This window comes from Asterias amurensis, chromosome 16, assembly GCF_032118995.1.
Source record: "Asterias amurensis chromosome 16, ASM3211899v1".
Classification (NCBI taxonomy): Eukaryota; Metazoa; Echinodermata; class Asteroidea; order Forcipulatida; family Asteriidae; genus Asterias; species Asterias amurensis.
Genome location: NC_092663.1, coordinates 10,937,793 through 10,953,880, shown reverse-complemented (window position 1 = coordinate 10,953,880; position 16,088 = coordinate 10,937,793). Strand labels below are relative to the sequence as shown.

Here is a 16,088-nt window from a genome sequence, read left to right as displayed (position 1 = left end):
GCATTATATGTATACACATCAGTGTAATAGTCAAGACCTGGAAGACCCTGTTGACAAGTTGCTGGGACCGAGCGCATTTAAAACCAGACTTTCCTTTCATTTTGGTTACATTGTGTTGAAAAAAAAAGGAAAACAAAATGGCCGCTAAACAATATATACACATGTACATGTAGTGTTTATAGACCAAGGGCCTTTTCTAAACCTAGGTTTAGGCTCGAGATCCAACATAAATTTTGGAATACAGACTTGTAGTTTTCATGAGAGATCCCTCACATCACAAGGCCACGGTAGCCCCTACACTTGAATTATTTGGGTTGTCTACCCAAATCAACTGTCAAGTTGCCACCAACTCCAAGTGCTGAAACAGGGTTTCCCCCTTCACGGAAGGATGTACATGTAGGTTTGGGTATCATCCAGTCATCCATCCAGTGCACTACCCTCTCTTGTGACTGAAACGGGGAATACCCCCTTCACAGTCCATAAGGATGTAGGTATGGGTATCGTCCAATAGGAAACTTGCCGGAAGAGCAGGGTGCACTACCCTCTCTTGGGACTGAAACGGGGAATACCCCCTTCACAGTCCATAAGTATGTAGGTATGGGTATCGTCAACTAGGAGGCTGGCTGGTAGGTAGAGCAGAGTACACTACCTTCCCAACTTTTTACACAACAATTATGGTTAAGTGCCTTGCTCGAGGGCAGAAGTGTCATGACCGGGAATCAACACATGCACTCTGCTGCTGACAACAACACCACACCTTGGGTCCAGTGACCAAACGCTCGACCCTGCTATTTACTACTAACTTGAGCCCAAGTCAAAATTTGGAAAAGGTCTGAAGAAACACAGAGACAAATCACTTCCAGTTTTCACTATTTATTACGTTGAAATATCTGTCTGAAGACTGTTTATTGCCATATGGCTTGCAAAAGTCATTGAAAATGTACAAAATACAGAGGGAAAGAAGTCTTTAAAATACCATTGAGAGAAAAAAAAGAGGCAAATTCAGGCAATCCGTTCAAAATTGCATTTAAATTTAGAAGATGGGGCAAATCTTAGAGAGCTCCTTTTGCGGTTAAATATTGCTTGAAAGTTAGGTCTAGAATTTCTTTTCTCCATTCAGCAACTCAACTCTCTTCAATTAACCTACTTTTCTTTAGAGCAGTGACTATATAAGGAATTTTCATACTTATAGAAAAACGTGACACATCTGACTGAAAGACAGAAGTAAGCAAACTGGCGATAAACACACAAATTATACAACATTTAAAAAAACCTAAAAACAATTGTACATTTAAAATACTATTTACAAGTGGTATACAAACAAACCCCTACGGAATCCCTAAAAGTTGCAAGTGAAAAAGAGTTTAACAAAAAACTACACATAAAGTTTAACTCCTGAGACACTCTGACCACTAGTCATTCTAAATTCATCAAAACACTGAACTCTTAAGTCACTGTGGTCCAGTGGTTAGACTGCTGGATTTTCAATCACAAGGTTGTGGGTTCGAATCCAACCAAAATAACCATTGATTCACAACTTCTTGATTTGTGCAATATAAATCATAGACGTTAAACCAATGGCTGTTTCCAGCTTGGACTTTATATCCCCTTGTGGGAGTTTTAATTCCCTTGAAGAGATGATCATCTATAAACAAACAAATAAACAAACAAACCTAACACTCAACCATTTGAACTGTAAATAGAAGACTGGTCCCAAACTCACAGAGCTGCTTAAGCACAAACAGCAGCTAAGCAGAAAACAGTTTCATGGCTCTAATTACCTTAAGCAGAGAATTACACACTTATTTCACTGGTTAGCATGGATTTTTTGCTTGTATGCTCCACGCTACTAGGTAATCTTCACTTACACAGCTAGATGTGAATTCGGCGCAGAGCCAAGAAAATGAACCCTGGTCTTCTGCCGATGGTGAGTGATTTGGGGCTAAAGTAACAACATCAAGTACTAGCAAAACCAAGAGTTGGATCTTTAAGAGGATTTGGGATTTCTATCTCAACATCATCAAAGCATTTTGCCAGATTCACAATGACTTTACAGACTTTACTTTCGAGCAAAAGCATCTTAGGAATTTGATTTAAACAAAAATGAATGGAAGAGAAATAAGAAAGGAAGAAAAAAAGAGTCAAATTATTTAGTATACACATGAAGTAACACCCTGAATATCTACAAAACAAGGTCAAATCAAAGAGCAGATCCGTTTTTGCAACTAGTAGACTTCAAAAATAGACAGTTAGCCTACATCAACCATCTTTGTTCAGTTCCTTGACGCATAAGCGATTGACAGTAACGATTCCTGTTTTACAAACAAGGGGCCAGACTAATTTTCTCCCTTGGTTATACATGTACATTTTAATACTGGAACTATCTGACAAAAGTATTTCATTTGGCAAAATCAAAGATAATCCTTGGTTTTTGGAAGAGTACATTCATTTCTATCCCCAATTTACATATTATAATAAAAACTACAACTTAAAGCCATTGGACACTTTCGGTTAACAGTATTGTCTAAGGCCCACACTTCGTGTATCACAACTTCTATATAAAATAACAAACCTGTGAAAATTTAGGCTCAATCGGTCATCGGAGTCGGGAGAAAATAACGGGAAAACCAACCCTTGTTTCCGCACGTTTCGCCGTGTCATGACATGTGTTTACTATAAATCCGTCATTCTCGTTGTCGAGAATTGTTTCAATGTTTTCTCAAAAAGTAAAGCATTTCATGGAATAATATTTCATGAGAAGTCTTTTACCTTTACCTTCTGTAAACCCTGTAAGTTATTTGTAAATTTGTGAATTTTTTTTTTTTCTGTTCCGAAAGGGTCCAATGGCTTTAAAAGGAAGGTATACCTTTGTTAAATACTCCAAAAGGTAATGACCATAAAATATTACTTGGTAAAGAGCACTGGAGAGCTTTTGCTATTATAAAACATCGTAAGTAACGGCCCCCTTGAAGTAATTCAGTTTTAGAAAAAAGGGTAATTTTTCACCCCTCGAAATTTCAATCTGGTGTGAAAGCACACAATTCTATGCAACAAGGGTGTTTTTTCTTTCATTAATTTCTTGCAAATTCGATGACCAGTTTCTTTTATGCATTTGTTGGGATACACCAAAGGACACTGGTCTTTGACAATTACCGAAAGTATACCCTGCCTTTTAAGGATTCGGTACTTTTTCAAAATGTCCATGGATTTACATTAAACTTACAGGGTTTGAAGATAATGATAGTAGAAAGCTTCCCTTCAAATATTACTTACTGAGGTTCTGTAGTTTTTGAGAAATGAGTAAAACAAGTCACAAAATAACTATTCTAGCGTGTAAAATCCTATCAACCAGTTATGGTATTATACCATAATCATAGCATTAACTGATTAATGCGTTTTTACATGTTAAAACGGAGACAAAAGTTATTTGTTTCACTCATTTCTCAAAAACTACAGCACCTCATTAGGTAAAATTTCAAGGGAAGCTTTCTACTATCATAATCTTCAAACTGTGTAGTTGAATGTAAATCTGTGGGCATTGTGTTGTGATTTTCAATAGATTAAGGCTTTTTTCGACCAAGGCCCAGACAGCAGGAAAATTTCCAATGGTGAACATTCACCGTGTTTTTGTACAAGGCTTAGAAAGCAATAATACCAATCCTGCCGTGTTTTAACTAGTCGGAAGAACTATAATAAATTTACATGGAAGAGATTGGCTCCAAATAAACTACTCGCTTCAAATGAAGGAAGGTGGACTTTTTCAAACCTAGTGAACTGACTACAGATATATTTAGCAGATCGATCGATTGAGTTCCACTAACTGTTACTACCAACGGCAATATGTTAAGACTTATAAGCATGCTTTTGAGGTTCAGATTGGTCAATACACCAAGGGGCGGTAAATGGGTTGGTGTATTTGGGAGGGGGGGGGCGAAACGAACGTGAAGCTCCAAATATAAATATACTGTGCAGAAATGTTGAGATATTTACTCTGGACCAAGCTGAAACAATGTCAGCAACTCATTTGATTCTGATGAATCAGAAAAACAAGAGAAAGGTCAATTTGGACCTTTTCCTATACATGAAAGTCGCTATCATTTTGCCGAACTGTGGTATCAAGAAACAAAGCAACCTTTGTGAACAAAAAGGGCACCCTTGTACATTCCAGGTCCTTGATGGCAGGCAAAATACTACACTGCTTATTATGGGGAATTTCACATTTTGTGTCATAACTAGCATAAATTGAAGAGTTACAAGAAGTTGAACAGGTTTTGAGATGTGCCAACTTTACTCACATAAAAGTTGAGAGAAATCAGACATCCCGTATCAGTCTTTAAAAAAGTGTAAGATTTCGTTTTCAAGTCCAAGCTCAGTGGCTACTTTAAAAACACATGATGTCAAAGGTCACATGGTGGGCTTCATCCATAATGGGACACAACAGTGCAGTCGAGCTCAGCGCTTACTGGGTTCTCATTTTATGGGTCAGAAAAATACTACAACATAAATATGCATAACTGTATACAGGGTGTTGTGTAAAAACACATTCAGAGGGTACAACCATTTTGTGCAAGACACAATGTATCTTGACCGTTTCCCGACCCCCTCAAGTGGTGAAGTTTGGAGAGTCAAAGCTATGATCCCAACCCCTCAATTGATGAAGTTTGTGAGAGTCCAAGCTATGATCCCAACCCCCTCAAGTGGTGAAGTTTGGAGAGTCCACGCTATGATCCCAACCCCCTCAAGTGGTGAAGTTTGGAGAGTCCAAGCTATGATCCCAACCCCCTCAAGTGGTGAAGTTTGGAGAGTCCAAGCTTTGATCCCAGACTGAGCGACACAAAGGCATTGCCACGGTGATCAATCTTACAATCCAAATCTCTCTGCTCGCTTCTTCTTCTTTGCCTGCGAGAAAAATAAAAACGGACCACAAATTTTAATAATTTAACTGAGAAAGTGTGTTTCTTTTGGTATTTCAACATAAAACTACTATATGTAGGCCTACTACTACTACTACTACTACTATTAAAACTACTTCTTTAATACTAATAATAGTATTGTATTGTATTACGTTTAATTCCAACCTGGAACATACCCCATAACCCTGGGAAGAGGGTAACAATATTATAAAAATAAATGACAATTATTGAAGAAGTCATATGAAAAGGAATTTTAACATAAAAACATATACATTGGAAAAGCCTAATCACAATTACAAACATCACAAGCTAAGAATCAGAACTGGGCCATAGTGATGAGAGGTGAGCACTAACCACCCATTACATAGATCACTGTGCACAGCTGTGGTCAAGTAGTTAGGCCGGATCCGAATTGGCGACTACGCCTACGGCCGGATCGCCGCATCATCATACATTGAAGTATAGGACGCTCTTAGCAACACCCCTGACAACAGTCGTAGCCGCAGCCGTAGCCACCAAGTCGGACACGGCCTTAGACTGCAGGACTTGCAATCAAGCTAACTGCCGACTTCACAATGACAATAATAACTACTGTCGTCTAGTTAATGGGCGTTAAGCCAATGTTCGTCAGACAGATATGGTAGTTAAGACATTATGTGAATAGAGTCAAGACCTTGTAAACGATACAAATGGGCCTGAGCTATTATACGTACCTCAGCGTCATCTGTGCTGCCCTCTGTTGATAATCTTTTGACGCCTCCCTCTGTAGCCGTTGTATTGGTGATCACGCCAAATCGTTGCTTCCTCTTCAGCAATCTGTCCACTTCCTCTGTCTATTAAAGTTGTCACAATGAAAGAAATATATAAAGAATCCTGTTAAGCAGAAAATGGCGCTTAACAAACAAAATGCTGCTCAGCAGAAATTAGCAGGAAATCAGTCACAGACAATAAATATTAAAAAAATAATAGCAACAATTTATAAAGCGCCTAATCCATAAAAAACACAATGCTCCATGGCACTTACAGAGTAACATTTAAAAGATCCCTTAAACACAAAGTCATTATCAGATTAACAAGAAAGCACGTGCGCCACACGCGGCGACTGATGCCAAGCTCACCATGTTGGTGGTCAATAGGTTTCAAGAAAACACCGCGTCACCTAAAAATGCGCACTTCACTGAATAACACGCGCTGACATTGACCACCAAAATGACGAATCCAAGATTATTCTGATGATGACGTCAGGTGAATCGGGTCAATACAAATCAGTTTAAATCAACAAAACAATCACACCGGAAAAACTACAAGCGATAGAATTGAAATATGCAATATTTTAAAATGTAAAACAGACCAGTGTGACCACTAACAAAATGTCTGTTCATAGAGACATACACCAAAGCTTAACTCCTGAAGAAGAATTTAAGAACGGATAAGAAGTGCTTAAAGAGCACAACAATCACAACAACAAATACATGTGTCTTTACAATCATACAAAAAATCATAACAAAATATACAATGCATGGTATTTTGGCTGGTCACCCGTTACTGTTATGACATAAGCACCTTACCACCCTTATGAGCTCTCCAACAGCCCAATGAGAGCAACAGCCGATTTAACGAAACCCTAGGATTAATCCTAACTTGAGTTAGGACGAGTAACCCTACCTAACTTAGGATGGGTTCAATGCGTCCTACGTATTTGGATACGGAACTGAACCCGTCCTTAGTCCTAAGATTAGTCCTAAGTTAGGGAGAGTTTGGTGAAATTGACGGCTGCAAAGTTTAAGGACACAAAATTCAATTGTATTGGTTTATTGCTTTTTATGTACAAGTAAACCTTAGGAAGTGCTTCGGTTCTCCTGCGTAAAAAGACTACAGAGAATATTGTTAAAAATTAAGGAACACATCATATTTTTCTGTAAAAAATTATACAATTAAAAAATACACCCATAATACATATTAGTTTTACAAATATATATGTAGATGAATATTAAGAAATCGACGAAGTGATTTAGTTTGCCTCACCTGTTTTACAACTTGTGACACTGCAACACCAAACCGTTCTGATCTCTTCTTCAACTTGTCTAATGCTTCAGCCTTCACAAAGATCAAACAGAAGGAAAGAAAATGAAATCGTAAGTTAACTGTTGGGAAAGTGGACATTGCAGGAGGTGTTTTGGCATGTCTTGGCTTAAAGCCATTGGACACTTTCTGAACAGAACAAAAATTAAAAGTTCACAGATTTACAAATAACTTACAGGGTTTACAGAAGGTAATGGTGAAAGACTTCCCTTGAAATATTATTCCATGAAATACTTTACTATTTGAGAAAACATTAAAACAATTATCAATTCTGGATATCGAGAATAACAGATTTATTTTAAACACATGTCATGACACGGCGAAACGTGCGCAAACAAGGGTGGGTTTTCCCGTGATTTTCTCCCGACTCCGATGACCGATTTGTTATTTTATATATAAGTTGTGATACACGAAGTGTGGGCCTTTGGACAATACTGTTTACCGATTGCTTTAGCAGTCAATCACTATGAACTCAGCAAGCTCTGGTGTTCTGACCAGCAGATTGTGGGTTCAAGTCCTGTCCTTGGCCAGGCTTCTACTCTAAATTCTACTCGGCACAAGTAGATAACATCAAGAGTTGAAACCAACGGTTCTTTTCAGAATCACCCCAACTCATACATGGTGTTACCGCAAACCTTTCCATATAGATAACCTCACATGGTTTTTACTGAAAACCCAAATCCTTCGTTACTTACAGTCACTGGAGTTGCTTTAGCTTGTGTCTTGGGCAGGGTTGGGGACGTGGGTACAGCTGCTGCCTTGCCACCAAATCTGTGCAAGAAAACAAAAATTGAAAATGACAATAACAAATTTGCAAAGTAGCTCAAAGTCTCCTCATAAATACAGAGCTATGAGATATTATACAACCCACTATTGATCACTGACGTCTTGGGACTATACAGGGAGGAGTTTTGACATTTTAGATCTCTCCACTCTGTGTCAACTTGGCTATGAACAGAGAACTCAGACAAAACTACATCTTTATGAGAAAAGAACAATGTCTCAGAACACAGACAAAACAACATCTTTAAAAGAAAAGGACAATGTCTTAGGCCTGGAGGTAATTTTTGTGGGAAGATGTTGGCTGTATATATTTATTGGCCAAACCAACAGTGGACGAGCTGCCAATTACAGGAAAGGATAATACACAATTAAAAATATTCATATAGCCTACATAATATGTATGTACATAAATAGAAACATCTTTCGAAAGAAAATAAAAGCAAATATTACCTAAATAAATTACAATTGGAATGTACGACTGTTAAAATATAATATAAATATATTATAAAAGCATAAATTAAATTATCAAGTAAAAAAACACAATAAAAACAAAATAATCAAATCAGATAATAAAATTTAAAAAATTAAACAAATATTTAAAATAAACTATATAAACAAAACTGTTGGCAAAAATAATCAAGAAGATAATACAACATAGACTGATTATCAAAAATTTTAAAAACATTTTAATGTGAGTAAAAAAGAGGAAGAGAAAACTGGGCAACAAAAAAAGAGGAAAAGATAATATTCCTATACTTTTGTACACAGAGAGTGAAGAAAAAAGGAAGAAAAATCAAAACGCCAAAATAGGAAATCAGCTGAAAAGAGGAAGACTCACATGCCTGTGAAAAAAAAAAAACAATTACCAAGGAAATATTACACTCACAAACCAAAGAAAATAAAAAATAAAAAAGACCTTTTAAATACACATTAGTTCGAGGATAAGGCACGCAAAACCTGACCACAAAAGGAATTAAGACCACATCTCAAGAATCATGGAAAATATTATATGTGTGAGGAAGAGGGGGTAGGAGTGCGGTCGACTAGTAAGTGAATTGTGCTAAGAAAGAGGGATAAACACTGGTACTGACCAGGGAGCTGTTACTCACTTCTCTAATCTTGCTTGTTTCTTCGCTGCTTCTGAGAGTGGTGTGTTAAATCTTTCTGCTCTCAAGGCTTTTCTCTGTAAAGACACAAACAAAGACAATTAGAACAATATAAGTTATCATACAAGCGCGAGTGGAATACGAAAAAATATAGCGCTTCTGCGTCCCATTGGATATGGGACGCAGACGCGCGTGTGATAGCGAATTTATCTTCCAGTCTCACTTGCAACGCGCAAAATTAAAAATTTCAGAGCGTTATTCACACGCACAAAGAATGTAATAATGCGCAAAATTTTAAATTTCAGAGCGTTTTTCAAACGCATAAAGAATGTAATTTTTGCACTGTCCGTATACGGAGCGTGACAAAATGACATCTCACAATACGCACTATGTTATAAAAACTGAGGAAGTAGGATATAAAACAGAGGTTGTAGCATATATGTTTTTATCCACCCAGTAGTTCGAGCTTCTGATTGGTGGATTAGCGCATACTGGAAGATAAAGTAGAATATAAAGCAAGACAAGCTCTCACAAGAACATAATATACCTGGCAAGAAGTACATACACACATGTTGTTACCTCAAACCAAATATGTATTAAAAACAATTTAAGTTACCATATTATGTGGAGCCAGACTTAAAGAATCCTGACATGTCTCTATTAGCGTGATTTGATTTCGTTTTCAAGCAGCGTGATTTTTTGTACGCAAAGTTTTTTCATAATGGAGAATTTATATTTTATTAAATGCAGAAAATCATGGATCCGTGGAAGAGTTGCATGCCGGATTAGAGCAAAAGTGGAAGGCCCCACAAACCGCATTCCTTAGGTTTAACGTTTATTACCTCAGCAGGGGTAAGTGCAGCACTTGCTGCAGGTGGCATAACGGCAACCTTCTCTGCAACTCCAGTGGGTGAACTTGGTTTGTCTTTAGCTGGGGACATTACCGGTTGTGTCAACACCACCGGTGTGATGACATTTACTTTGGTTGGTATTGCTGGTTCCTCCTCATCATCATCTAGAAGGTCTGGCTCATCCTAAAATAAAATATTTTATATATTTGTCAACAAAAGTTTAATTATATTAATTTAAAATTGTTGAATTAAAAAATTACACAACAGTAGTTAAATAGACTATAATTTGTGTGTTCCTCTTCATAATAGTCAAGAAGGTCGGGCTCGTCCTAAGAAAGATATTTAACATATTTGTCAACAAAAATTTAATTCAATTTTCAATTTAATTCAATAAGGTTTATTATTCAATTAAAAAAATAACACGACAGTAGTTAAAAAGACTAAAATTGACGTGTTCCTCTTCATCGTCGTCTAGCAGGTCGGGCTTGTCCTATGTATAATATTTTACATAGTATAAATCATCAACAACAAAAAACAATTCAATTTTCAATTCAGCTCAATTCAATTAGATTTATCATTCAAATCAAGAAATTACACGACAGTACTTAAAAAGACCAAACATTTCATGTTTACATTTTTTTTAAACAAAAGTTTGCATAACAAATATAATACCTAATAGAGATAAAATCCGAAAAGGGGGGACCAATCACAATGGCGCTAACTACAAGATACCTCGATACCTCATGTACATGTGTGCACCAAGAAAGTTTTTATGCTAATAATTATTTAGAGTAAAAACTACCAATAGTGTCCAGTGCCTTTAAACAGCTCTATAAAATCTGGTACGGAACTTGAGTGCGGTTCACTAAACTGAACACGATACGCCACTGAAATACTAAATGGACTTTTGTGGCACTAAATATTTGTTGTGCCCTGGATTATAAAAAAAACAGCAAAATGCATCCCATCTCACCTCGGCAGCTAATAGATCGCCATCGCCTTCTTCTTCCGCTGTAAATACACAAACAAATTAGGAACACATTTTTTAAAAGTACAAAGGTTTACCATTGCAACTATTTTATTCAAGTAACAAACATTGTAAAAAGGAAAATTGTTCACACACATGCATAGACAATAATTTAATTAAAATCTAACTGCATGTTTTGTTCAATTTTGTTGGACTCACGAATGTGCTAGTATAGTAAACTGATCCTGCTTCTTTGGGGATCAGGCATACTACCATAATCAGAGTCCAACAGTTTGGGTGTTGAGTTACTGTATTGTGTTGGATTGAGGACTGCACACGCTTTACATGGGATCAGACATACCACCATAATCACAGTCCAACAGTTTTGAGTGTTGAGTTACCATATTATCTCAGTTTTGTGGATTTCCTTTTGAGCGACAAAGGATTTTAGAAAATCACTCAAGGGAACTGATGATAACTACCACTCGTATTTGAAAATGAATTTATTTCAAACTAACCTTCAGGTGTTAATATTGCATCTGATGGCTCCGTACCATTATCAAGAATGGCTTCATCTGTAACAACAAAATTAGAAAGCACAGAAATTAGTGGCGATATGTTTCGATTTGGTGTGGTGAAAAAATTTACCCCAATGATTACGGAACCAACCCTTCTGCTGCCTTGTTAGTTTTGGATTGCTAGTTCTGACAAACTTTAAGGCAGTGGACACTATTGGTAACTACTCATCATAATTATTATTAGCATAAAACCTTACTTGGTGACGAGTAATGGGGAGAGGTTGATGGTATAAAACATTGTGAGAAACAGCTCCCTCTGAAGTGACGTAGTTTTCGAGAAGGAAGTAATTTTTCACGAATTTGATTTCGAGACCTCAAGTTTAGAATTTGAGGTCTCGAAATCAAGCACCAGAAAGCACACAACATTAGGGTGTGACAAGGGTGTTTTTCTTTCATTATTATCTCACAAACTCGACGACCAATTGAGCTCAAATTTACACAGGTTTAATATTTTATGCATATGTTGAGATACACCAAGTGAGAAGACTGGTCTTTGACAATTACCAATAGTGTCCACTGTCTTTAAATACCAACATTAAATTATAATTTATTCATTATGGTATTGAGGCCAAGGACTCTCAGAAAAGCGAGCATACTTATAAAGTTAGCAAAGAACCAAATGGAGAGAAGACAAGGAAATAAGTCCCAGAGGTAGAAGGTGAGGAAAGATAGACACAAATACGCCAGCCGGACCACCAAAAACAGCCCCAACAATGGGTGCTGAGTCGACATACATGTAGAGTAGAAGATTATTTTAGTATTATGGGAGGAAGGTCTCCTGCCAAAGAAACTAGGGATCATAAAAGTCTTTATACCTCTTTGTAAATGTGTTGTATTCTTTATAGGGAATGTACACAGTTGGTAATTACTCAAAACAAGTATTAACTTAAAACTGACATGGTAACGACTATTGGAGAGCTGCTGATAGTATAAAATATTGTGGCAAACGACTAAAGAGGTAATTTCTCACTTTAAATAATCTGAAAGCACACAAATTCGTCCAACAAGGGTGTTGTTTCTCTCATCATTTTCTCGCAACTTTGATGACCAAGTGAGCCCAAATTTTCACAGGTTTGTTATTTTATGCATATGTTGAGATACACCAAGTGAGAAGACTGGTCTTTGACAATTACCAACAGTGTACCTTCCCTTTAATCCAAAAGAATTCAAGCAGGTGGGTTTTAGTTTTGGGACTGTTAGAATTTCTTCGAAAACATTCACTGTACATTTCACTCCGCAAAACATCAATACCTTTTTCTTTATTCCAAAACGCAGAAACAAATCTTTTTCAGTGCCATCATGCAGTCCTGACCTTTTCTGTTCCAACTATAGAATCAGCCCAACTGTAGTTAGGGCATGCCTAACTGTACTTGGGATTGACAAAACTATAGTTGGGGTGGGCCAAACTATAGTTGGGGTGGGCTTAACTATAGTTGGGCCGGTTCTTTAGTTGGGGGTGCAACATACACAGAAGTATGCAATTAGTATTTAAATTGGCATGTAAGCGGTTGACTGAGGACTGCACTAGTAAACTTATTATGCTTTAAATGGGATCAGGCATACCAACATTTCAGAGTCCAACAGTTTGGGTGTTCAGTAACTGAATGGTGTTGGATTGAGGACTGCAGTAGCAAACTGATTCTCTACATGGAATCAGGCATATCACAATGTTATCAAGAGTCCAACAGCTTGGGTGCACCAAGCATCATGTTAGAGTTTCTTGGCGTGAGGAAGGACCCCAGCAAATAGCTCTAGTGAGTTAAGAAGGTACAGCAGCAAACTACAAAGTTAATCAAGCCAGCACTATCAGGGAAAAATTCAAAACTACCAAGCACTGCCAAGACAATAAAAATGCTATGAGAGGTTCATCCACAGCCCGTGTTGTAATAGCAACTAGCAATACGCTGGTGATTCGGCTGACAAACCTCGGATTTCTGTCACGGATTCTTCCCCGGGTATGTCACTTTTGCCAAAATCATCATCTTCTGATGTAATCAAGCAAAAAAGTGGAAGAAATTGGAAGAGGGGATAGAAAATTTGAGAAATTTCAAGATAATTATTGTGTTAAAAAGGTTGAGTGGTAATGGATTAAATAATCAGTGAGCAACAATTAGTGTGTTAAAAGAAGATAATAGGTTCCCCCACCTAGGTACATAAATAGGGCCCAATTTCATAGCTCTGTTATCAGCAAAGAATCGTCGCTTACAAAAGCAGGGAATTCAGCACTTACATGTATACATCAAGTGTTTTTCACTGGGTAGCAGGAAATTGTTGCTTGTGCACATACAATGTACTTCACATCACTAGGCACTCTTCCCTTACACAGCTAGCGCGGAAATTCAGCGATTGCACAGTAAGTGGAGAATGGTGATTGTAAGTGCATAGTTCAGCGATAAGCAGAGCCATGAAATTTGGCCATGGTGTATTTGTCTTCTATCGATAGCCAAAATCAATCCTTGTACACATGTAGGTGTACAGTGAAGGAGTTATACAGTGGTTGTTAAGCAAATTTTCTATTATTAAGATTTTTGTTATTAGTTTTGTTTTTGATTTTGTTGGTTCAACAACAGTAAAATGTGTGTATTCCACATATTAGACAAAATCTGTTGTTGCCTCCATACTTCCATGAGATAAACTCCTTTCCTAATGAGGGAGTAAGCAAGCGCAAAATATGAAACCCTCAGACGTCATACCATTCTCTTCCAGATACTGAGTGAGTCTGTCCACAAGCTCCTGTTTGTTTCCCTTGACTGCCAACCCTCGAGAGGTAAGCTCCTTTTTCAGCTCAGGAATCTATCAAAATAAAATAAGGTAAACTCACGTCATCTATCTGAGTAAAACTATAACTTTTTTTTTTAACTAACAGGGGTCCCTTTAGATGGATTGCAGTACACGTCATCGATCGCCATCTTTGATGCGCATGCACCTTTCCCTTGTTAATACATCAAAGATGGCAGTCGATGATGCATACTGCAATTCATTTTTTGACTGTCCTGTGTCTGTTTGAAACCAATTCAAAAATTCAATTCCCTATTACACCATACACTTGCCCGAAGCTTTCAGGCCTTAAATATCATCTTTGAGAGGGCAATACTGTTAAGATTTTGCGCAAAGGGGCACTTCCATTGGTCCTTGGAAAAGTTATTTATATTTCATATTATTACAAAATACAAATGAAATTTTAAAAAGTTGAGGCACTTTTATCTTGAAGAATACAGACACTTTGGAAAAGTGTCTGTATGGCGCCACCACTTTTTCATTCGAAATGAAATAATATAGTATCTAATTCTAATTTACCTCAATGTGAAAAAGTGGTGGTGCCAAACGGAAAGTTATCCGAAACTTTTCCCAAAACCTAAGCTTGTTCCTTTTTGGGGGGATTGGTCTGGAGAGGCAGAAAAACAAGCTGTGCTGTGAACATGGTGAATGTGATTTTTGAAGTAGATTACAATTCTTATCTTAATCTTAATTTATGTATTGATTGATGCATTGCATTGCAAGTTCTTGTTGTTTGTTCCCCAGCCACCAACCTAAACGTGTTTCTTTCTTTTCTTATCTCCGCTCTTCCAGACGATGCCAAGACCGTGCAAGTCTAGCCCTGGCGGCCTTACACTTTCGTATTGTACTACAGTGACGTCCTGGACATCAGGGTAAATTTCTGGGGCGGAAAATTTTCACAGCTTCATAACTCAAATCTTACCTGCAAGAAAGCACCAATTTCAACAGGTTCACATTCCATGGCAGCATGTGTTTTTCTGCGGTGGGTTTTGATCATCATATATTCTTCACAAATCTGTCATTTTCATGAAATAATGCAGCTCCCAACGTTAAGGAATACCCATTTTTGTCCGTACTCTCACAGTCTGCCGTTTGTACGCAAGACGCGCGACGCGCACATTTTTGAATTGTGTTGTTAACGCTGTGTGCAGTCAAGATACGGTGACCAAGAATTCATGCGTCTAAGCTTGCATCATGCGTCTTGCACGCGAATGTATACGCGTACGCACGACAACAGACAACACTGTGAGAAAACGATCAAAACAGGAATTTTTTAACGTTGGAAGCTGCATTATTTCACAAAAATGACGGATTTGTGAGGAAAATATGAGGACCAAAACCCACCGCAGAAAAATGTATGCCGTCATGGAATGTGAATCTGTTGAAATTAATGGCTTGTTGCAGGTAAGATTTAAGTTATGAAGCTGTGAAATTTTTCCGCCCCAGAAACGGGCCTCAATACTTAGGACTCTGTTCCTGTGTACAGAGAAAGAGTCCTATATAGGGCTAGTGCAAGTCATACACATGCCACGACGCACCACTGGGCTCCAGCCAGGATTTTCAATAGTCTTCCCAAGACTCATCATCCATATCGTAACTGGTTAACCACACAATCCCATGACGATGTTAATCATCACACACAACCAAGCTCTTTCTCTACGAATTTCCTTTAAAAACCTTTATTTAACAATCACTTTTTATGACTTAAATATTACTTCACAACAAATAGTATGCATTAAATATACTAATATACCATTAACATCATCAAATACCCTAAAAAATATCAATTTTACCTTCAGCTTTTTTAGGTCCACGGAATCTGCCATAGTGCCGATTTTTAACTGGTACCATAGATTAGCCTGAACGTTGCGAGTTATCAAAGACCGTACATCAACGCTGTAGGCTAATGTCAACCAACGATGTACACGCGGCGTCTTTCGGAAAGGCGCCCTCTATCCAAAGACTGTATCACTCACTTCGAGGACGCAATCGAATCATAGAGCCTTACTCTATGATCGAATCAAAGGCGG

The 16,088-nt window shown here is 37.6% G+C and overlaps 1 protein-coding gene across 1 annotated transcript; it reads right to left on the bottom strand.

Moving 5' to 3' along the window:
* Positions 1 to 872: 872 nt before the first annotated feature.
* On the bottom strand, positions 873 to 16,019 carry LOC139948819 (SAP domain-containing ribonucleoprotein-like). The gene is made up of 10 exons (XM_071947156.1): positions 15,852 to 16,019; positions 13,974 to 14,073; positions 11,221 to 11,277; positions 10,709 to 10,746; positions 9,727 to 9,918; positions 8,888 to 8,961; positions 7,691 to 7,766; positions 6,939 to 7,010; positions 5,627 to 5,746; positions 873 to 4,899 (listed from the first exon to the last, which is right to left on the bottom strand). The coding sequence occupies exons 1-10, from the start codon at positions 15,882 to 15,884 to the stop codon at positions 4,861 to 4,863; spliced, it is 801 nt and encodes a 266-aa protein (XP_071803257.1). The 5' UTR covers positions 15,885 to 16,019; the 3' UTR covers positions 873 to 4,860.
* Positions 16,020 to 16,088: the final 69 nt, after the last annotated feature.

Coding starts and splice junctions, on each gene's coding strand:
- LOC139948819 (XM_071947156.1), bottom strand. CDS start 15,884: ATGGCAGATTCCGTGGACCTAAAAAAGCTGAAG. Junction 14,074..15,851: donor TGGACCTAAAAAAGCTGAAG/GTAAAATTGATA, acceptor TTATTTTGATAG/ATTCCTGAGCTGAAAAAGGA. Junction 5,747..6,938: donor TGTCACAAGTTGTAAAACAG/GTGAGGCAAACT, acceptor CAACTTTAATAG/ACAGAGGAAGTGGACAGATT.